Source organism: Mastomys coucha, unplaced genomic scaffold (assembly GCF_008632895.1).
Source record: "Mastomys coucha isolate ucsf_1 unplaced genomic scaffold, UCSF_Mcou_1 pScaffold22, whole genome shotgun sequence".
NCBI classification, from domain to species: domain Eukaryota; kingdom Metazoa; phylum Chordata; class Mammalia; order Rodentia; family Muridae; genus Mastomys; species Mastomys coucha.
Window position 1 is genome coordinate 80818962 of NW_022196905.1, and position 23938 is coordinate 80842899.

Below are 23938 nucleotides of genomic sequence, written 5' to 3' on the forward strand. Positions count from 1 at the left end.
AGAAATCTGCCTGCCTCTGCCTCCCAAGTGCTGGGATTAAAGGTGTGCGCCACCACTGCCTGGCTTTTGATTTTACTTTTTATTATAACTATGTAAGAGGGGAAGGGCAGGGAGGGAGGGATATTGCCCACATGCAGTGGTGGTGGTCTTTAGGAGGTCAGAGAACAGCTCAGAGTCTCATCTGTTCTCCAGCCATGGGTTCCAGACCCTCAGTTTTTCAGTGAGCCCTTAAGCCCTGGCCCTTGTGTGGTCCAGATGGCCTGGGACTGGCTGTATAGCCTGGACCATCACCAAACTTGTGCTCTTTCTGTCTGTGCCTCAAGTACTAACATTGCACCGTATACCACAGGCCTGCCCTAAGTCTGTGTTTTGTTTTGTTTTGTTCTGATTGAATCTAGCTCCTGGCATACACTAGGCAAATGCTTTACCCTGAGCCACAGCCCAGCCCAAGGCTACAGCACATTATCCTGAAGAGCACTAAGAAAGCAGACTGCTGCACTCAAGTCCTAGCCTTTGGCTCATTCTTTAGGCTGCTGTGTGCTGGGAGAGGAAAGGAGAGGAGAGGAGCTCTCCCAAGAGGCCCCTGTCCAGTCAGAGTAGGTCAAGGAAAGGCTAGATCAGAAAGAACAGATGTCCCTGATGGCTGAGACTGGCACTTGTTAACAGCAGTATCCTCAGCATCAAATATGCCCAGAGATGCTCGAGGTGTTAGGTGCAAAGGAATATCTCAAACAGGTACTTGAAGAGTTATAAGAAATGTGCCCAAATTCTGGATTACATCATGCTGAATCCTAACAAAATTATAGTATGCTTCTAGCAGATTAGCTGAACCATGTAGCAAGTGAACATGGTTAGAAATTCATAAATGTTCCAAAACAGAAGAAAGTTTGCTGGAGTCATTCTCTGAAGCCTTTAATGCAGAGCTGCTGTGGGATCGTTGCGGGTGCCCTGATGGCCCTTCTGTAGCAACACATTGCTTGGTTGCTGAAGGTTCAGAATGTTTATGGAGAGTAGCTTCCCTAGAAACGGATGCATGAAGCAGCCCAGAAGTGCTCATGGAGCACCAAAGAGAAGCAGTAAGCTTGCTGGTGCTCTGAGAGCTGAGCTGATATTGAACACATTTTAAGATTTGGCTCCTCCAAACATTGGTAGCTCACTACCGTATTTAGTTTTGGTATGCTAAGATATTTGCTAAAATTTAGAATTACTCTACCCAAAAGTAGGGATCAAAAGTATGAAGTGTACTCCAGAGACTGAACACTCTGTTTTCTTGATTCTGGGACACCCGTGCTACTTCATTTAGATCAAATAGCGGACCTTGTGCTCCCTTGTGACCTGTCTGGTCAGGGCCATTTGGCACACAGCAGCCATTCCGGACTTGATTATGTATTGAGCAGTTCCTTATTTGACCCTTTCTGGCCTTAGCTTGTTCTTGTGATTCTCTCCTAATCTTACCCTCTTGCAGAACACATGTAAAAACTGCAGAGGAACCTTCTGTAACGCCTGCACGAAAAACGAACTGCCACTTCCTTCAAGCATCAAGCCTGAGCGAGTGTGTAATTCTTGTCATGAGCAGCTGATAAAGCAGTATTCCACCAGCCCACCCTGAGACTGAAGGCCAAGACCAGGCCAGAGTGTTGATGCCAGGCCTCTGCATGTGTTAGACAGAAGACGCTCTGGGACCGAGTCCTTAGAACCAACCATAGTTGGTAGGAGAGATAGAAATAAAGCAGGTCAGTCTGGGGAAAGCAGAGCGTGGAGGTGCTCTGACCTTTGTCCATCTTCTCTATTGAGTGTGTAAATAAAAGTTGCTGAGCCTTTCCCTTCAACACCTAAACCAGCCCATCTTGGAGAATTTATAAGCATACCTTTGGGCATTTTTATTTTTATGAAGTGATAAAGCTGGGCTGTAGCTGAGGAGAAGTGCTGCCAAGCCAGTGTGAGGTCGCTCTCCACTGCCAAAAGGAAGCATTACATTTGCATTCTGAGAGACAACCTGAATGTTAAGGGAGATAAAAATATCAAGTGCTGCTTGGTACTGCTAGACAGTGTCCTCTCAGCTCTCAGGACCTACCTCTTTACCAAACTGTGAACCCAATCTCAGGGAAAGGAATCAAGAAGAATATAAATTTTGAATGTATTAATAATGCAATATAACTTCAGAACCAGATGATTTTGTTTTGTTGTACTTATAAGAGTTTTCTTTATGTTAACAAGAACATCAGTTGCTTCCCACCAAATGGCTCCAGAATAAGTATGTGCACTTTTCAGAATCCCTCTCACAGGGCAAGCCAAGTGTCCTGCCCTGTGCCTCCCTCTTGAGTCATAAAGGACCGTAAGACATTTCAAAGACAGGGCTTGTCTTGCAAGTAGAAGATTAAAGTAAAGCTAAGCCAGGTCTACATAATACCAAGTCTGCTTTGCTAATGGCTGAGGATAGCACAGCACTCACGTAACTGTTAAGCTGATGAGGAGTCCATATTCTGAACTACAGATCAGAAGCCACGGCAGGGCTCTCAGAAAGGACAATGTTCAAACATCTTTGTGACAAACCCTTGCGGAAAATTGGAAGTACACTGAATAAAAGATTGGAAGAAATGATTTAGTTACAAGGACTATGTTGTATAGTTGCATATCTGGATTGTCTGATTCCAGTTAAGACTTGGGAAAACATGAGTCTATGCAGGTTTGGAATTCTGGGGTAAAAATAGTGACATCCTGTCTCCTGAAAAGGATTAAAACCTGGGAAAGACATTATTTCAGAAGTCTGACTTGCTGGTGAAACTCAAATTTAAGAGTTAAAGTTAGGGGGAAATAAAATTAGTAATTCTAACCTGTTGTGTTGGTTGTCTTTTCTCTTTGAAAAAAAATGTAAAAGTGTTTTTACGTGAATGAGTTCTGCCTCTGTGCATCTGTGCACATGTCCATACAGTGCCCACACAGCAGAGTTAGAGACAGCTGGGAGCTGCTCTAGGATGCTGGGAACCAAACCTCTGTCCCTGTGAGAGCAGCCAGTGCTCTTAACCACTGAGCCTTCACCCATTTTTCTTTTTTTGCTTAAACATTTTTTAATCCTTTGTTCATATTAGTTTTGGTCACCTATAGGAGCTAGCAGTTTTAGGGACAAAATTATCAAAAGTTCTAATTAGTGTGAAGTAAGGTGGCTATTGCATAGCACAAAGGTACAAGGAAAAGTAAACACTTAGTGAGGTCATTTTACCTTTGTATGCAGCCCCAAAGATTTGTGGGTGTTACTTTATACTCCCGTCCTTTGAGCAAATATATAATTATCCCTAGGGAATCTCCTTAAAAACTGCTTCCTAACATTTAACAACAGCATCGACCAAATGAAGGTGAGATCACTAAAGGCAAGAACTTACACAGTACAAACCACAGGATCTTCCACATGAAAAGACACCATGTGTTCATAAGCTAAAACATAAAACACATCACCACCAAAACACTGCAGGAGCCAGGCCCAACATTTAAAGCCAATTTACAGAGGAATCACAAATTCAAGGGCCTGACATGCATAGGAAGATCCTTTAAAAAAAAATCCAGTTTTTCTGCAGAAATGGGAAAAAACTTTATTAAAATTTCTATTTCAAGGAACTCCCTACTCAATCAACTATAAAAGTATAAATTCAGAGGTCACATAATTGATTTAAGTGCTTAAAACTACAGTAACCAAGTCAAAATGTTACGGCCATAAAGCATAGACAGCCTAGAAATAAACCTTTATATACAAAGCCACATATCTGAGAAGAGTGCCCAGGGTATTCATCACAAGTGTTGGGAAAACTGGACTCTCGTATCAACAGAGGAGCTACCAAGGCCTACATGGAAGACCTAGAGGAAGAGCCTCATGGTGTTCTGTTTACTTGTGCATGTGGCTGTATGCCTATAATCCCAGCAGTTCAATAGGGAAAAGCAGATGATCAAGTGCAAATCCAGCATAGATACCCCAAAAGAGAAAATATGAGTGTGGAGGCTAGTTTTATGTCAGTTTGACACATGCTGTAGTCATGAGAGGAGGGATTGAGAAAATGCTCCCATAAGATTGGTCTGTAGGGCATTTTCTCAGTGGCTGATGCAGGAGGCTGCACCCACTGAGTATGGTGTCACCCCTGGGCTTGTGGTCCTGAGTGCTCTAAGAAAGGTTGAGCAAGCCAGTGAGCACCAATTCTCCATGGCCTCTGCATCAGCTCCTGCCTCGGGGTTCTGCCCTGTCCCGAGTCCTGGCCCTAACTGCTTTCAATGATGAACTGTTATGTGGAAGTGTGACTGAAAGAAACCCATTCTTTCAGGTGATTTTGGTGATGGTGGTGTACAGAAATAGTAACCCTAACCAAGACATTTGGTTAAGGATTGATATCCAGAACACATGTATTTAAATGAGAAAAGTGCGGCAACCTACTTGGAAGGGCATTTCTCAAAAGGTACACCAATGTCCAATGTACATGTGAAGCTCATTATCAATAACAGAGCTACAAATCAAAACCCCAATAAAATGCCACATACTGCCGGCAGTGGTGGCGCACTTGGCCTTTAATTCCAGCACTTGGGAGGCAGAGGCAGGCGGATTTCTGAGTTCAGGGTCAGCCTGGTCTACAGAATGAGTTCCAGGACAGCCAGGGCTACACAGAGAAACCCTGTCTCAAAAAACCAAAAAAAACAAAAACGAAAAACCCCACATACCCAAGACCTTGCTGCTGCTGCTTCTCCTCTTCCTTTCTTCCTCTTCCTTCTTCCTTCTCTTTTCTTCCTTCCTCCTCCTCCTCCACCTTCCCAGGGCCTTTTCGTGTAGCCCTGCCCGTCTAAAGGCATGTACCACCACACCAGTGATCATAGCCTTTGGAAGTTTGCCTGAGGCTTCAAATTATGACTGCTGTCCCCCACTACTTGCTGCGTTGGACATATCCCAGTTAATACCTTCCGGGCAAAATTTCTCCCCAGTAACAGACCCTGGCTCTAGCCATCCCAGCTCACCACCAAGTGTCTTTGGAATCACTTCATTAAGATGCCTTGATAAGATGATACAAAACAGAAACAAAAGGCAATAGAATTCATTGCCCCTGGTGGTGACAGCGCACGCCTGAAATCCTAGTGCTCAGAAGCTGAAGGCAGGATAACAAATCTGAAACCAGCTCAGTAGACCCTTCTCAAAAGCAACATTCACGAAGAACAAACTAGAGCATGAGTGTTATTAAAGACCAAACTCAGGTGACTAGTAGTGGCACATGCCTTCAACCCCAGCACTCAAGAGGCAGAAGCAGGTGGATCTCTGAGTTCAAGGGCTACACATAAAAACCCTGTCTTGAAAACAAAAGAAAAAAGATCAAACTCCAGTAAACATCAAAAAGAAATCGGTGACCAGAAAGCTCAGTACAGTATACAGATATTAAACTTATCTTCAAAGAATAATCAACAGATGGGAAAAACCTATCACAAACTCAGGGAGACCATGGCAGCATGCATGTGGCCTGCACAAGCCTAAACCAGATGGGGTCCTGTTTTGAGGGGACGTAGACACAAGGTCCCATCCCTAACCCACAAACTCTCCAACAAGTAGCTGATAGCTACTTGTAAGAGAAACAATATTCTCCAAGAGTCTCACTCTATTGCCACACTTAAGGGAGCTCCCTCCCTCCACCTTGCCATGCTCAGCAGTAGATGGCCAACACTAAACAAACTCAATAGTGTTCTGGAAGTTTTGTTTGGCTTTTTGTTTGCTTTTTAATCTCACCTTGAAACCCTTATAGATGTTTTTTATAGGATATCTATGTTCATGGATGTGAGTCTCGGTGTCTATGTTTCTTGTACATTTTCTCTAGGTATTTCTGTGTTTTCTGTTCTGATTTATAATCTAGTTTTTATAATTTTGCAGATCCCTGTTTGTGTTCAATAAAAAAGACAAAAAGAGTGTGACTTGGATAGGTGGAGAAGTGGGGAGAATTTGGGAGTTGAGAGAGGAGAAACTAATCAGGATGTACTGTATGAAAGATTTTATCAATAAAAAGGAAATAAAAATAACAGGTTTGGGCAATGCCCACTCAGTGAAGTGCATGCCCCCCCAAACAAGGGGACCTAAGTTTGGAACCCCAGAAGCCATTTTAAAACTTGGGTATGGATCAGGTGTGGCAGTATACGCCTCTAATTCTAGCACTAGAAAAGAAGCCAGGAGAATCCCTGGGAGCTTATCAGCCAGCGAGTCTAGCAACCAGGATGCTCTAGACTCGGTGGGAGAAACTGTTTCAAAAAAGTTGGAAGCCAGGCAGTGGTGCAAATGCCTTTCATCCTAGAAGGCAGAGGAAAGAGGATCTCAAGTCTGAGGCCAGCCTGGTCTACAGAGTGAGTTCCAGGACAACCAAGGCTACATAGAGAAACGCTATCTCAAAAAAAACAAACAAACAAAAAAATCTTTTGGCCTGCGGACTCTCAAACATGCGCACAAAAGACAAGAAAAACAGGATGACACTTTGGAAAAAGGTATGCCAGCATCTAATAAAATTTAAGGTAATCAGTCTTATGCCTTGAGATAGTCTAATCACAAAGGTAATAAAGTGAAGGTGCACAAAGTGGCTTACTCATACTCTAGCAACTTTATTCCACTAACTGCCCACATAACAAGTGACACTGTGGGGCACTCAGACCAGCATGTCACACTGTGGGACACTGCAGCAGGGTACACACTTGAGTGAGCTGCATTAAGTTCTGGAATAAACAAAAGCAATGTATGAGCCAGATGTCCCAGCTGCACCTGACTGCTTGACTGGCAGGCACATGGGCGACGGCTGACTAGGGAAAAGCAGAGTACTGCCACAGCTCCTAACACTAACAACCACGAGCAACCCACCAAAGGCTGCACTGGTCTGTGCCACCTGCTTGTAACTTCTCCTTCAAGAAAGCTAGTTAACATAAATGCTGAGGAGGTAAAGAACTGATTAGTGTCCTTGGAGAAAGACTGCTGGGTGGGCCAGAATGACAGGCTACAGCAGTGTTGCTGGTAGCAGCCCAGTGCTTGTGTACAGAGCATAGTGGCGGCTCAAATGCCAAGACTGCTTTAAATTTTCATTTGGAAAAAAAAAATTTCGGGGCAAAGCAGGCACAATGACCACCATGGTGAGGACTGTTTAGTCTTGGCTCAAAGCTTTTAATTTTACATTTCGGATAACTAGATTTTTAGGAAGCAATCTTCTAAAGTTTCCTTTAAAAGAAATGCTTACTGAAACTCATGCAAATGAACTGTTATGTAGGGTTTTAAAATGGGGAGGAAAAAAGATGCCAAGAGACAGTATGGTATAGGCCTAGAGTTCCAGCTCCTCAAGAGTGACACAGGAGAATCGCTTTAGCTTGGGGACTTGGGAGGCAGCAGACTCCATTTCTTGTTTAGTTTGTACCAAGACAGGGTCTCACTGTGTAGCTCAGGCTGGCCGTGGACTCATGATCTTGCCTCAGCCTCTTGAGTGCTGTGATTAAAGGCATATGCCAAGCCTGGCAGACACACTAGCTCTTAAAAAAGGTCAGGAAGTGGTGGCACACACCTTTAATCCAAGCACTTGAGAGGCAGTGGCATGCGGATTTTTTAGTTCGAGGCCAGCCTGGTCTACAGAGTGAGTTCCAGGACAGCCAGGGCTACACAGAGAAACCCCGTCTCAAAAAAAAAAAAAAAAAAAAAATTAGTGGACAGGACTGTATATACATGACAGTGTTGACTATAAACTGGTAACATGGCCACATGAAGTGATTGTCCATAGTGAAGGTTTATTTTAAGAAGAAGAAAAATGGAGGGAAGCTACTAAGATACTTCACAGAAAAAGAAATGCTTTAACGGTGGCGAGACACTGTAATGTAACAGGGCATATTCTGGGCACCAGGCTTGCAGAGATTGCAGCCTGTTGACAAGGCTGTGGGGAAAGACTTGCAGGTCCACTGCGGTCCATGAGAACTTTGAGATGTGCACTACACATGCACGCTACCTAGCCACTTACCCCAGAGAAATTTAGGTCTATGAAAACGACACATTTGAAGAAGGTACTTCACTTCAGCATTTTAACAGCAAAACATCAGAAGCAATTTAAACATGATCATCAGTACAGGACATATTACATTACACACCTCTACATTATACAGAAAACGAGATTTTCTTTTTAATATAGCTATAAAATAACCAGGCTGGTAGCTGGCTCTGTAGCAGAACTGCTGTATCCAACAGGAACTGGAGTGATAGCACCACTCTGAAAGGGCTCTCAAGTAGCCCTTTGTCAGGGATTGTTAGCCAAGACTTTGAGATTATTCTTTTGAAGGAGTCTCTGAGCCTCAGGCCTAGCAAACCAAGTTTGTATAGTTGAGTCTTTCAAGACAAGCCCTAGATCCAGGAAAGAGGCTTTGGTACTCTGGAAGAGGTGCTAAAGGTGCCTTTGTGTAACAATTAAAGGAGCCTGAGGCTGGACCTGGGACAGGCACAACTGGAAGGAGAGCAGGGAAGAGCAGTGAGCTGAGCACAGGTCAAGACTGGTACAGGGGACTCTTGGGGAGTCTAGCTGGCTAGCTGAGGAGACTGCCCCCAGCAAAAAGGCTAACAGGTTTATACTACAAACATGTCTCCCTGTCTTCATTATTAAACCCCAAGCAGGAGCTCCCAAAAGCTCCTGCCACAGGTAAGAGCACTTGCTGCACAAACCTCACAGCTGGAGTTCACTATCTGGATCCCACCACAGGATGAGTCATACATAGGTCGGAGTTGCCTTCTGATCTATACATACCATTGTACATGAAGTACACACACCTACATGCACGCATACATGCAAATAAAACAAAACCAATACTGGGTAACTAATTTAAATGAAAACATGTCTAGTATTTGTTTATAAACACAATAAAAATCAGTTTGCCAGAGAAGCTGATGATGGGAAAGCCTGAGAACTAGGTAGCTAGTATATTAAATAGGAAGCAGAGTGATTGATCAGTGCACACCCTTTAACTGCTCTTTTCTAAAACAAAACAAAACAAGCAAATACCCTCCATTCTTTTCATATCAAGACTTTAGATTGAAATCTTCCTATCACCTAACCTCCAGTAAAAAACAATTTTAAACTTGGGCAAAAATCTAGACAAACTTGTAAGATAATATACAGAGGCAGTATAGACATGTAATGCCATTACTGAACTGGAATTCAGACAAAAACACTAAACATCCTATTAAAAGAGTTTAAAAACCCCCAAGCCAACCATGAACGCAGTCACCCGACACTCATCCACCAAGCTGGGAATACAACAGTGCAGCCAGGCTTCTTTACAAAGAAGCCCCTGGCTTTCTACCGAGCTAGCACACCCCACAGCACTCACGCCAAGTTGAAAACATGCCCACACAGACCACAGTATAGCTTATAGTCACTTTATCCCCTACCTAGCTTATAAAAATACTTTCCTATCTAAAATCAGTATTTATACATCAGAGAAGTCCTAGTGCCAAAGCCTGTGGAACCTGAACTTCACACTACCATCACTAAGTTCCTTCCCATTCCCAGATAGTCTCACAAACTTAAAATAGTGTATTAAATTATAGAATATGATGCCAAGTAGAAAAAAAAAAACTCCAGATGAATCCTGCTGACCCTGCTGAGGGCAGAGAATGCTAACAGGAATGACCGCTGTGCTGACCAGTGAGCAGGGTCGTGGTGTGTCACCCACACATGGTGGCTTCACTCCTTCCCCTCTCCCACAGTGCCACTGTGAGGACTGTCCCCTCCCACATGGCAGAAGCTTCAGCATCTCAGCCACAGGGGGACAGACACGGCGCTTCGGTCTCTTCATCACTTGCTTCCATTTTCCTCCCTTGCAGCTCCTTTGTCAGGCAGAGTAGAAGACCACAGACCCCCTGCCCACACCCCAACCCTGTTTCATGTTTTTTCTTAAAGTTAGGAGTTTAGGGCACAAGATTTCTCTTTCGTAGCTCACACTGAATTCTAATTTGTGATCCTCCAGCCTCAGCTTTCTGAGTGCTACGATTATAAGTAAGCTTTTATTCAATTATGTGATTCTTTTCCAGTAACTACACCTGTCAGCAATCACTAATTCAGTGGCCTAAGTTATGAGAAATCCTGAAGAGAGAATGTCAGTTCATAATTTCCCAGTGTTACAACTTTCTTTGTACAGAGACGCATGATACATCCCTTCAAGCCTACCCAAAGCAGAGCACTTAATGCCAACACACCTACAGATCTTTCCCACAGCAAATTAGAGACCAGCTGTGGAAGAGAGAAAGTTCACACCCTAATAGATACATAGCTCTAGACGCCAACTCTCATGGTCCGGTCAACTACTTACGAAAACATCTCCATCTAAGTAGTAAATTGTTAAGCTCATTAAGCCGTGGCTTGTCTTTGTTTTGTTTTTGTTTTTGAGATACAGTCTCACTATGTAGCCCTGGTTGGCCTAAAACTCAACATGTAGATCATTCTGGCCTCAAACTTACAGAGATTTGCCCACTTCTGCCTCCGCTGTGCAGGGATTAAAAGCTTACATGCGTCCACACCCAACTCTAAGCCACTTTTTTACTGATTTTTTTTCACACACCTGGAAACCATCTCTTCTCATATTAATACATCAGGATTTGATAAATAAAAAATAAGTTGACTCTTACATCCTAGTAACAAACACTCTTAGGTAATTTCCCACTTGAAACAAACCATTTATTGTCTACAGGACAGTAATTTTGCCCCTTAGCTGGTAATCACATGTGGTTATGTACACGTCTCTTCCAGGTTACCACCTCTGAAAGCTCAGAAAATTTAATCTGAAAACTGAGATTTACTATCTCTTGGTGGCAGCTGTCACCCTGAGAATAGGAACAAGGTAAAGAAAATATACAGAACTTTGATTCTTCTACACAGGTATACATAAAGTTAAGTTTATTAATGACTATTTTTGAAGCCAGCCATTTTGTCCAATATTTAAATAACAAGCTATTTAGTATTAAAGCAGAAGATGCTGCCACAATGTGAGAGAAATACAGCTCTATCCATAGACCCTCCACACAATTATACATTAAATGCTAGTTTTATTTAAGCAAGGCACCCCTACTTGTTCTAAAATATAGGATGGCTACCCCACTGGAAAAGCGAATGAGGAGACTTAGATTGTTTTTCCCCTATCTAGAGCTGGTTCAATTCAAGTGAAGCTATTAATGTCCTTACCAGTCTGGACTGCTTTGATATGTCACATTACAATTTCAAACCTAATAGCCTTAAGATCTGTCCAAAAAAAGGAAAGGGAAGGAAGCCTAGACTTCCAAGACACAGACAGACAGACAGACAGGCACAGCATCAAATGCCTTCAGGGCAGGCTTAGGGAGGCAAGGTGTTCCTAAAGACATAACTGCAGAGTGACCGCTTACACTCACTACCCGTGGCCGGCTGTGTTTAAAAACTTCTATCCCTAAGTAGATACAGATAAAGTGAAAAACTATTTGACCAAATCAGACTGGCTTATTAAAGTTCTGAAACCTTCTGCTGCTTTGGTGAGTGTTTGGTAAAATACACCATTAATTTATTCCATGAGTTTTACATCAGAGCTCTCAATCCTAGGCAACAACAAGCGAGAGTAAGGATCTAAGGAGCAGCACTGGATGGAAACATCATCTTTCATCTGTAATATATCCTCTAGGACAGAAAACTAAAGCACACACCAGACTTTCTCAATCACATCCTGTTTAAACAGAATTTTAAATTTGTAGCTTATTTCATAATCCCAAAGTGAAGCTTTCTCAGTCTAAACACAGCCCTAAGATGCACAGATCCTTCCTCCAGCAGTTGCTGCCAATCAATTGCATGTTTTTATCCCACGTCCCAGAGAGATGTGCAAATGAGATTCTTTCTGCTTCATCCTGAAAATAACAAACAAAAAAGTGTTATGTCTTGACTCACAATGAAAGATGTCTACATGTCTTCCCACATCACTTCAAATGAAAATTCAGCTCCTCCTTCATTTAGGGCAAATTAACCCACAAATCAATTAATGTAGGTAAGAAAAATTAGTTAGGTATTAGTGTATGTGCACAGCCTGGGATAGGCCCAAAAATGAGCACAAAAATATATTTTGCAGAAACGGAGCTAATATTACATGTTTAACAGCTATAATATATTGGAGCTTTATCTCCAAAATTATATTACCTGTGTTTTCAAAACAGCTAAGTTCCTTAAAGAATCCATCACTACTTTCAGAAAAATGACTGTCATACAATATATTGAAATACAACATAAAAGAAAAAAGGCACTTTATATTTATATGAGAATATCAAGAAATTTAGCACAATGCTGCAGGTAAGTTAACCTAGCTATCACACCGTGTACTTAAGATGGAAACCTATTTTACTGCCAGGTACAGTGTACATGCCTGTAACCCAGCACTTAAGACATTGAGTTTCGAGGATTAAAAGTTCAAGGACAGCTCAGACTATATAACAAACTCTTTTTCAAAAAGCCAAAACAAACACTAAAAAAAAAGGACATTGGAAAAATCAAGCAGCACCAAATTAACTCTGACTCAGTGACGACCCATGTTAGTATAGTGCTTCCCCCCACCAGAGAAGCTTCCTGCAGGAGACTATTACAGTGACCACAGCTGGCAAAATGCAAAGAATACAAGTGTGGGTGGCTGGCCCAACTGATACAGGTGCAACACAAGCCCCACCTCTGGCTCAGGCAGTATCTCTTCAGAGGAGTGAGAAAAGGACAAGAGCCAGAGGCTCAGCACCCTGCTGTGAGTATCTTCTAGAAGGGAGAGGGATGGCTGCATGAAGGAAGTCTCAGCACAATGTTTGCCTACGCAAGGCCTGTGTCATGACAACAGCAGAAGACATGTCAACAGACAGGACAATTCACAAGGCTCTACCCTAGATCAAGAGCAACAGGCAATCGACTGCTGATGAAAGGGTGAGCCAGTTTTCTCTAGGGATGAGACCTCGGATAGGATGTCCAATCTCAGATGCTCAGCTCTAACAAATACACAGGCCACACTATAAGGACTCGGGTAGACAGAGTGGATTGGGGAAAAAGTAGAGACTGCATGTGTGTGTGTGCACGTGCGTGTGTGTAACAAATAAAGGAAGAGTAGAAAAGATGTCAGTATAGTACTCAAGTATGAAATTAAAAAAACTTATGGGTGTGTACATACCTTACAACTGAGGAAATGTACTTACGTTTTAAAGGAATGAAAAGCTAATGTAAAATATATTTTCTGTGTTAAGATTACAGCTATGAAAAGTAATTATTCAATTAGTTTAGCCATATAGCTTGATGTGAGGATGATGTTTAAAGCCACTGCATAATCACATTTCTAAGAAATATTTTATATTGATGATTGACAACCACTGTTTTGGTCTTTACTGGAAAGAAAACTGTAATGACAAATTTGGCATTTTGGTTTCTTTAAAAAAACACAGAAATATTTATAAGAACTTGTTTTTGTTTTAATCTCAGATATGAGGCTGTTCCAGATTTTCCATAGCCATTGACTATGCTTTGCCTCGTGCTCTAGCAAGGGCGTGATTTTGCCAGCTGCAGATAGTGTCTGCAGCTACATGACATTTGGAATTCTGGGACTGTTTCAGAGGGTATGTAAACTCTAGGACCGCGCAGACTGGCTGTTGGTTGATGGCCACTGGTGGTTTGGGAGAGTTGGTTGCTGATTGATATTAGTTGTGGTTGAAGAAGAAGAAACAAAAAGAAAGATTCAGGGATCTTTCTCTTCTATCTAATAATGTTGGGGGGGTTGAAAGGGTGGAAAAGAGTGGAAGAAAAAAACACACAAAGTAGCTAAAAGTCCAGTTACAGAGAATGGTTTCTACCATATTACCAATTACTGAGTTGATTATTAATTACTGCAAGTTTTTTCACAGTTGTAGTTTAATTACCTTATTTTCTGGGGTCTGTTGAAGTCTTATTTTCCCTTAGGACATGAATTTAGGAACAGCTCAATATACCTATGTTCTGAATATTTAAAAAAAAGTTAGTTTTGCAAAATCTGAAAAACATTAAAGCCCCTTTTAATCATACTTCAGCCAGCAGCACAGATCCTTTAAGCTTTCTCTAATTAAATAAAAACATAGGTGTGGTAGCACACAGCCAAGTCTCCAGCTAGTCGGAACTGAAGCAGAAGATTGCTTATGCCCCTTTAGTTTGAGATCAGCCCAGATAATAGTGTCTATCTCAAAATGAGTGTGCTGGCCTACACCTATAATCCTGGTGCACAGGAGTCTAAGGAAAGAGATTTAAAACTGGTCTGGACTACAAAGTGAGACATCCTCAGGCTAACCAAATACATAAAATTAAAAAAAAAACAAAAACAAAAAGCTAGACAGAAATATAAATATGCAAAATTATCAGACAAATTTTGATCTTTTTACCTTCAAGTTAGTAGTACTAAAAAGAATGCAATTTGCCAAAGGACAAAATTTTAGGGGGATTCCCAAATACATGCATAAACAAAACAACATGGCAGGAAAACAGTGGGCCTGACTTACGAACATGGGACCGATCCTTGAGCATGGCTGCAACAGCATCCTCATGGGTGTCAAAGTGCACGTCAGCTTCTCCAGTGGCCTTCCCACTGGAGCTGTATTCCATGGTGATTCTCACAGGCTTCAGTGGAGCAAAGAACTAAATGAGGTCAAACAAACAACTCAATTATAAACTGTAGCTTTTCCCCTCTTTTCCCTAGCTAGTAATACACAGTGGTATACTGGGTCATGATGCTGGAAAAATGGCCTGTGAGATGACTCAGCAAGTAAAGGCATGTGCCCATCCCAAGCCCAATACCTGGGTTTAATCCCCAGAAGTCTGACCCCTGTTGGGTGACCTCTGACCTCCATACACATGCCATGCACACACACACACACCCCTTCCTACCATCTCTCCCCCCAGATTGCACACAATAGTTTTTAAAAGATGTTGCCAAGGGCAGCAAAACAAAATTCCCAGTCAACCTTGAGAACAATCATTACTCTAGAGTCAGTCGCTGAGCTAGGTTCAGTTGTGTGCAGTGCACCTTCAACTTGTGGCGGGAGCATCAGGACACTGTCACAGAACATGCAATAGCTGCTCTGTACTGGCAGCCCACAGATCAAACTACCTTATCCTGATTACTAAATCTCCACCTTACTACTGGCTCCATAAAACCCTTATGTATTTGCTTTCTAATATAATAATACAAAGGCACACTTTTTTGAAGTGAGAGGGTCTACACTCTGCCAAGGTGCCCTCAAACTCCTGGGCTCCCCACCGGTCCTGTGTAAATCATGCACCACAGAGGATGGAGCAAGCTTCGGCAAGAAGGGAGATGCTGGCTAAAAGGAAATTGCAGAAACAGTTTCCCAACATCCTTCCAATTAATCCACGTCCCACTTTAGATTGCTCAACCCTATGGAAATGAAGTTTTACTGCCACACACATTTATAATGTCTTGGGCATTGGCTTGGAAAGGCAATCCTCTCATGTGGACAAAATGCAGGGAAGGCATAGTTCCAAAATCAACAGCCTCTGGAAGTTTTTCTGACATCTCCTTAGGCAATTCTGAAGAAGAACAAAAAACACTGTCAAGGACACAAAGCTTTCAGAGCTATTAGCAAATTATAATTAGATATGACCTTTAAGTCAAAGTCCTCAATTCATCTTGAACCAGAGTGTATGGGCTTAAAGGCCAAAACCTGAAATCTCTGCTACTTACCAGCTTCACCTGAACAGCCATTAAAAGCACTTAGGACCTCAAACCATTCCCAAATGAAGAATTTATCTCAATGTGACTAGACAATAAAGTGACCACTAATTAAATTGCAAAATAGGAGGAACTGTCTCCTACTAAAAAACTAAAAGATAGCAAATTCGGTGTCAGGATAGCCCAGAGTGGGTTTGTAAGCATTTCCAAATTCCAAAGATCCCAAAGAAAGAATTAAATCCAGAAGCAAACAAAATTCCTTAGTTCATATACCCGCTCTCTCTGTCTGAGTCATTTCCCACTTTAGCCACGCACTGGCATTTTACTCTGCTTTCTTACATTTGTACTACTAGCCTTTGAAATAGTCTACAGAATGGCCACGGACAAAGAGAAATAAGGGGTGCCTGCTGGAGTGGCCCAGTCGGCCAGTAAGTGGAGGTGGCTGTTCCATTCTCAACTACGTGGTACCTTACAACCATATAGGGAGCTCCCTATCTGATGGCCTCTTCTGGCCTCTAAAGGTACGTGATACACAGATAAATACACACACACACACCCCACAAATAATAGTAACACAAACTAATAAAGAGGACCGGGGAGACAGCTCAGTGGTTAGCATGTACTACTCTAGCTGAGGATGAGCTACTAGCTCTGGCATGTATATGCACTTCTCTGAGGACCTGAGTTCAGTTCCCAGCACCCCGTTCTGGCGGCTCACAACTGCTTGTAACTCCAGCTCTACAGAAGCTATTTGGCCTCCACAGAACTAGCACATTGTATAGACACGCATACACCAATTATAAATTTAAGCACAATAACTTAAAAAACAAACAACGGGTCAGTCAGGATTGTTCAGTTAGTTAGTAAATGCAGCCAACACTGATGATGTTAAGTTCTATTCCTGGGTCACCTGGGAGAGAACCAACTCTGCATGTTGTCCTGACATCCACACATGTATATGGCCAAGTGGACTCATATAGATAATGCACACAATATACATACAACTTTTCTTATTTAGAAACATAATAATTAAACCTTTGTGTATATAAAGCACATTCTCTACTCATATTCAATATTTAACTCAATCCCCCTGTTCTGAACCTCACAATTTCACACAAGCTAGCCATGAAAACAGTTTTAACAAAAATAACCTAAAGGTACAAGGCAATCTTCAGAAGAGACATTACCTATCTCTTTATCACTTTCAAAAGCTGTCATAGGCCGAATATCTTCATTTACTTCATGTTCCTCAAATACCACTTCTGGTTCAGTTATATATTTACTAGTAGGAGATGTCATTTTCTTTCCTTTATGAGATCCAACGTGTGTTCGAACTTCATTCCTTCTGCTTGGAAATATCTCTATGTATCTAAAACAAACAAAATGAGAAGTCATAGACAATATAAAGTAACTTAAAGACTGTATAGGGCAAACTTAATAATTAGGTCTGTGTGAGTAGAGAGCTGGCTCAGCAGTTAAGAACACTGCTCAGTTCCCAGCACTCACATGGGGCAGCTTGCAATCCCCTACAGCTCCAACACAGGAGAATTCAGCATCCCCTTCTGGGGTCTTGAGGCACCTGAATACAGATATGCATTCATGCATGCACATACACACTCACTCCAATTTTTTTTTAAAAATTAAAATATTCAGATATATTATATTTCCATAGCTTATAAAACATGGATATTCAAAGACGAGGGCAAGAATAAAAAGTCCATCTACACATTACTTTACGAGAATGTTCTTTCAGCAGATAGGTCAACATCCTAATTTTAGTCATTAAGACTTTTGCCCCCTGCCGGGCGGTGGTGGCATACACCTTTGATCCCAGCACTTGGGAGGCAGAGGCAGGTGGATTTCTGAGTTTGAGGCTAGCCTGGTCTACAGAATAAGTTCCAGGACAACCAGGGCTACACAGAGAAACCCTGTCTCAAAAAACCAAAAAAAAAAAAAAAAGACTTTTGCCCCAAAATATCACTTATGTATGGTTTATGTATATGATTTTTTTAAAAGATTTATTTTATTTTTTATGTGTATGAGTACACTGTAGCTGTATAGATGGCTCTGAGCCATCATGTATGTAGCTGTTGTGAATTGAACTCAGGACCTCTCCAGCCCTGCTCGCTTCGGCATAATTCACTGTAGCTGTCTTTAGACACACCAGAAGAGGGCATCAGATCTCATTACGGGTGGTTGTGAGCCACCATGTGGATGCTGGGATCCGAACTCAGGACCTTCGGAAGAGCAGTCAGTGCTCTTAACCACTGAGTCATCTCTCCAGCTCTGTAATACTATTCTTTTGCTTCATGAGAACAACTAAAGTTAAGTGTGTACACACACACACACACAAAGTAATCTGGAAGTTGGACATGGTAACCAGGCACGGATGCATACATGGCAGCACACACTGGAAGGGTGCTTACTCAAAAGTTCAAGGCCAGAGGAGGCTGCACAGTGAATTCTATGCCAGCTTGAGCTACAGTGAGAGCCTGTCTCAGAACAGAAATAAAGAAAATCTCCCAAGCTCTGCTATTTGTCCTCAGAAGGTTCTTGGATGAGAAATTGAATCCCATGGTAAAAGTAATGGGGGACACTGTGGAGCCATGAACAGAAGAGGCCAGTGGGAGCTTTTGGTAAGTGTGGGCTTGACCATGGAAGGGCACACATGGGTCTTCCAGAAAGCTGTCAGTCTGACCATAACCTGAGTCATTATATGGCTTCCTTCCTCAGGATGTATCTTTTTAAATTTTATTATTATTGTGTGAATATATATAAGTATTAACGTATGTGTAGAAGTCAGAGAATAACTTGGTGGAATCTGTTTTCTCCTTCCACCTTGACATGAGTTAGGGGATTAAATTCAAGTTTGCAGGTAGTCAAGCTAGTGAGTAAACACTTTAACCTGCTAAGCTGTCCCTCCCAACACACAATGGGATTTTTTTTATCCCCACACTAAACTGCTCTTGGCCAGCATTCCCAGGGAAAGTTGTGAGGGGCTGGATTCCAAAACCTCACCACACTGGACTTTTAAGCATCTAAAACTTGGAACTAAATAACCTTTATTATTTTATAAAGTGGGCATGCCCTATTTCTTATAGTAATGAAAGTGGACTAATGAAAGCAGTCCTTGTATTTCCACAACTAACAATCTCAAGGGCTTACAGTTAATTTTGCATAGTCAAATCTATACAAAACACTAAAAGCTATGAAGAACTTCTCCAGAACTTAACTAATTGGCTAATGAGAAATTTAAAAATTATCATAAATACTATCAGGCACATTGACACATAACTATAATCCCAGGAGTTGGGGGTGGAAACAAGAAGATGAGAGGTTCAGGCCAGCCTGGGCTACAGATCAAGTTCAGGGGCCATGGAGATAGCCCAGTGGGTAACGGCCTGCTGATGTGATTCCAGAACACACATGGTGGAACAAGAGAACCAGCTCTTCCATGTTGTCCTAGCTGTCCTCTGACAGACAAGCTCTGGCACATGTGTGTACACAAATGAACACAGAGACACAAATATGTAATAAAACTTCCTTTAAGTTAACTCGAATTCAAGGCCAGCCTGGGATACACAGTAAGTGAACCTTGAGTTCAGCTCACTGCTGAAGCACCTCCACTAGCATGCTCAAAGCCCTGGGTTCAATCTGTAAAACCCCAGGAAAGACAGACAACTAAGAAGAACACCACTTCTTTGAGTGACAGCAGTGCTAACACACAGATAATATTCAGTAGGCAAAGGCAGGAGGATGGCATATTTGAGGCTAGCTTCATCCATTTAGCAAGGTCCAGGCCAGTCTAGGCTACACAGAAAACCCTTGTGCCAGTGTTTAAGACACTTGCTCTTGCAGAGGAGCCAAGTTCAATTCCCAGCACCTACATAGTGGCTGACAACCATTTATAACCCCAGTTCCTCCATGTCTAACAAGAAGCACACATGTGGTACACACACATTCATGCAGGTAAACCATCCACACACATAAAATAAAAATAAATCAATCCTAAAAAACAACAAAGCAAAACAAAACAAAAAAACCTGTGCCCAAAAGAACCCAAGAACCCAAGGAACTTTGAATCAATTCTTTAAGAGGATCCCGAGGGCAGGAGAGATGGCTCAGTGGTTAAGAGCACTTGAATGCTCTTCCAGAGGTCCTGAGTTCAAGAGCCACTAAGTACATACTAATGGGCTCTGATGCTCTCTTCTGATGTGCCATGAAGACAGAGCACCCATACACATAAAATACATGAATAAATGGATCTTACAAAGAAAAAAAGAGGATCCTGAAATACACTAGCTTTGAAAAGGCTTCTTTTGGTTTTAATTTTAAAAGGAGCTAAGTAAAAGGCAACAAAACAGACTGGAGACAGCTCAGCAGTTAGACTGAAGAAGGCTCAGCAGTTAAGAGCACTTGTTCTTACACAGGGCCCTAGTTCATTTCCCAGCACCAGCCACCCAGGTGGCTCTCGAGAACCCCACTCCAGTCCCAGGGCATCTAACATCCTCTTCTGACTGTTCTGGATATTAGGCACATGTGAGAAAAATTTATGTACATCTAAAAGGAATTCTAAGGAACACAGCAGAACGTTTACTTCTGATTTAAAAGTATGTATTTTTACTAGATCTGCAAAAGTGAACCTAAAACACACATCTACCTCACTACACGTACTCTGATATAAACGTGATCTCCTACCAGATTACATACACTCTAATATGTAGACAGGATCTCCTACCTCATTACATACTCTCTAATATGATAGTACTCATATGTCAGTGTACAAGACAGCTGACCTAACTTCTTCAAAAGCCAATCACAATTTTAAAAAGAGAGGGATGGAGCTAGGGAGAAAGTTCAGGTGGTTAAGTGCTGGCTGCATACACATAGGCTCTGAGTTTGAATCTTCAGATGCACATAAAAGCCAGATGTGGTGACAGATCCTTAACCTCTGAGCTGGAAGGGAGGAGGGAGGAGGCAGGCGGACCCCAAGGACTGTGGCCACTAGTCAAGCTACTCTGCAAGCTCGGCTTCAATGAGACCCATCTCAAATAAATAGGTGGAGAGAGACTGTTAACTTCTGGCCTCCAGCCTCCACATATGCATAGAAGGGTGGACAAGCATACCTATGACATGCACGCACATGAATACATTGCACACAAACACACGTAAAACAGAGAGGGATTTAAAAAGACAGTAGATGTGCTCTAGATTAATAAAATTAGTAATATATCAAAAGTACAGTATGAACTTCTTGGATTCTAGTTCACACAATTCAATTATAAAGATTTTTGTTACAGATGGAAAAAATGTGATTATGGGCAGCTACAGACAGAAAGATAGTGCTAATTTTGTTAGACATGAAAATACTGTGGTTATGAAAGAATTTTTTTTTTTTTTTTGGTTTTTCAAGACAGAGTTTCTCTGTGTAGCCCTGGCTGTCCTGGAACTCACTCTGTAGACCAGGCTGGCCTCGAACTCAGAAATTCGCCTGCCTCTGCCTCCCAAGTGCTGGGATTAAAGGCATGCACCACCACTGCCCAGCTGAAAGAAAATTACTTTAGAAACCATACTAAAAAACCAAACACAGAGAAACTTGGATTTTATAGGACTACCTTTCACTTAGAAGTCAACATATGAGAGCCATTAATTTGAATACTGAGCATCTGTGGCTCACTGTAGTGTTCCCTAGTTTAACATGTTTGGATAACATGACAGCAATAGTACAATGCACTCATCAAAATGGCCTGACACCTCTGCAGCAGCTGCTCACTCACCGGTTACCAATTTCTTCCCGGTGCTTCAGAAGCGCTTGGTTGGCCATTTCTGGTTCTTCAAACTGTACATAGGCTTCCCCTGTTTTTCTTCTCCCTCTATAGTCCATCACAAAAGTAATGTCTACTATATTCAGTCCTAGGATACAAAAAAATTTACAAATTAGTGCTGCCAACAAGAGCTTTCTTCATTGGACTTAAGTTTAGTCACGCACTACAACATTTAGATACTATGTGCCAACTTCAAAGCTATCCAAGTTCAAGGACAAACAATCATTATGTAACTAAAATCTAGGTGCTTGTTAGGAGCCTGGAGAATGTTACAAATATATAGTGTACCTCTCTCAAAGTTTTCCTTAGTCTTTTTGGGGAAGGGAAGGGGGAGACAGTTTTTAAACAAGCATAGTTACTGACAGGCATATTTTGTAGGCAGAAGTTAGATAATGATTCTTCTTCTGATTTAGATCTCCAGTATCCACATAAAAGCCTTATGTGGTGACAGATCTCTAACCTCATCTCCCCCTGGTGCTGGGATTATAGGTGTGAACAGCCATACACAGTTTATGTGGTACTGGGATCTAATACAGGGCTCTGTGAATGCTAAGCAAGCATTCCACAAACTAAACTACATCCCCAGCCCAGATGGTTTTAAGTCATGTAAATAATTACTGTCTTGGAGAAATGTGACCACTATTTTAAGAAAACAATTTCTTCATAGTTTAACAAATATTATGAAACTCTTGTGAAGGTTGACATCCCGAAGGATCTGCCTGAAAGACTGAAACACTTCAGAGGTACAAAAGGAAGAATAATGATAGGAAGAAACTATAAGTCCAAACTCGACGTCACTGCCACCCACCTGCAAAGAAGTCCACGATGTCCTTTTCATTGCAGCTGTACGGAAGTCCTCTCAGGCGGACCACACCATCACTGAGCACAGGCGAAGGCTTGACCTGCAGGCTCTTCATTAAGGCATCCACATCTTCGTTGTTTATTTCATACACTACAATGGAAAGCACACACATACAAAGATAAATACACTACTGCTTGAATTCAAACATTATAGTTTTAATCTTTGTGAATTCCTATCAAGAATTTAACAAGTAACACTCATTGAATATATACTGTGCTCCATGCATAAACTATGTAATCCTCAAAACTTTAAGACAGAATTAGGCAATACTTTATTCTATAGATTTAAAAACTGAAATTGAGCCAGGGAGACTGTTCAGCAGTTCAAATGTGATAGATCCCACATCAGAAGGAAAGACAACTTCCGAGAGTTGTCCTCTGGTATCCCCATGTGGACCCTCCCATGAGCCTTCCCACGAATATCATATGTAAACATACACACACATAACCAAAACCAACAGAGCAGAGCTGAACAGATAGATGGCTTTTCTAAGAGGATCCAAATTTGGTTTCCAGCAACTAGATCAGGTAGCTCACAACCTGCTAACTCCAGGTGCAAGGAATGTGTGTGATACCTGCCACCATGAGGGCCCTAGCACTCATATCCATATTACACTTATACACACACACACATACACACACACTTCACTTTGACAAGCTGTAAAATAATAAAATTTTGTAAAATCTAAAATCTTGTTTGAAAAATGCTATAATGAAACCTAATTCTAATAGTAAGTTAAGATCTTTAAGATGTATAACATTTAACTACTGTACCATTGTTAAAGATTATATCACAACTGCCTTGAAAAGTTTAAAGTCTAAAGACCCCAAAGTCAGACCCTGAGCGCACACACCTTCCACATAGCGCTGCCCCATGTACATCCGGTGCTTTTCTAAGGCCTTCTGTACATCCTGCTCAGACTCCATCTCAATTAAGGCATCACCCCTCCGTTTCCCATCTCTGTTTAGGAGGAAATGTACTCCATTCTCACTGTTTCGGATTCTGCAATCTAAAAATGTATGATTAAAGTCATTTAACACGGAAGTCAAAGTTTTGTCAATTTTACGCATCACAACAATGCAGGAACCAAAAAATGCTGCTGGGCAGTGGTGGCACAGGCTTTTAATCCCAGCACTTGGGAGGCAGAGGCAGGCGGATTTCTGAGTTTGAAGCCAGCCTGGTCTACAGAGTGAGTTCCAGGACAGACAGGGCTACACAGAGAAACCCTGTCTCAAAAAAACCAAAAAACAAAAAAAAAAGAAAAAGAAAAAGAAAAAAAGAAAAAGAAAAAAAACAAAGAGAAAAGAAAAGAAAAAATGCTTACTGAATTCTTCAGTTTTCAAATATACTTATTATTTCTCCTCCCCCAACTTCTCCCAGATTCTGTACATAAACTCAGGCACTGAAACCATCCAAATGCTAATGAAGGTGGCAGTCTAAAAATGTTCCAAGTAGAAAAAGATAGGAGCCATACACCTTTAATCCCAGCACTCAGGAGGCAGAGGCAGGCAGATCTCTGAGTTTGAGGCCAGCCTGG

At 41.8% G+C, this 23938-nt stretch overlaps 2 protein-coding genes across 10 annotated transcripts in view; one reads left to right on the forward strand and one right to left on the reverse strand.

Annotated features, from left to right (window-relative positions):
* The window catches only part of Rufy3 (RUN and FYVE domain containing 3), a 73740-nt gene extending 70907 nt beyond the window's left edge, over window positions 1–2833 (forward strand). For all 8 annotated transcript variants that reach the window (XM_031342947.1, XM_031342948.1, XM_031342949.1 and 5 more), the window contains one exon: window positions 1466–2833. In XM_031342947.1, the coding sequence (XP_031198807.1) occupies window positions 1466–1609 (144 nt within the window). In that variant the 3' untranslated portion in view covers window positions 1610–2833. The remainder of the gene's footprint in view (window positions 1–1465) is intronic.
* Window positions 2834–10680: 7847 nt separating this feature from the next.
* The window catches only part of Grsf1 (G-rich RNA sequence binding factor 1), a 16525-nt gene continuing 3267 nt past the window's right edge, over window positions 10681–23938 (reverse strand). For both annotated transcript variants that reach the window (XM_031342962.1, XM_031342964.1), the window contains exons 3-10: window positions 23255–23410; window positions 22348–22491; window positions 21492–21627; window positions 16902–17083; window positions 15451–15572; window positions 14525–14660; window positions 13916–13991; window positions 10681–11887 (exon numbers count right to left, since the gene is read on the reverse strand). In XM_031342962.1, coding sequence (XP_031198822.1) covers window positions 13942–13991; window positions 14525–14660; window positions 15451–15572; window positions 16902–17083; window positions 21492–21627; window positions 22348–22491; window positions 23255–23410 — 926 coding nt within the window. In that variant the 3' untranslated portion in view covers window positions 10681–11887; window positions 13916–13941. The remainder of the gene's footprint in view (window positions 11888–13915; window positions 13992–14524; window positions 14661–15450; window positions 15573–16901; window positions 17084–21491; window positions 21628–22347; window positions 22492–23254; window positions 23411–23938) is intronic.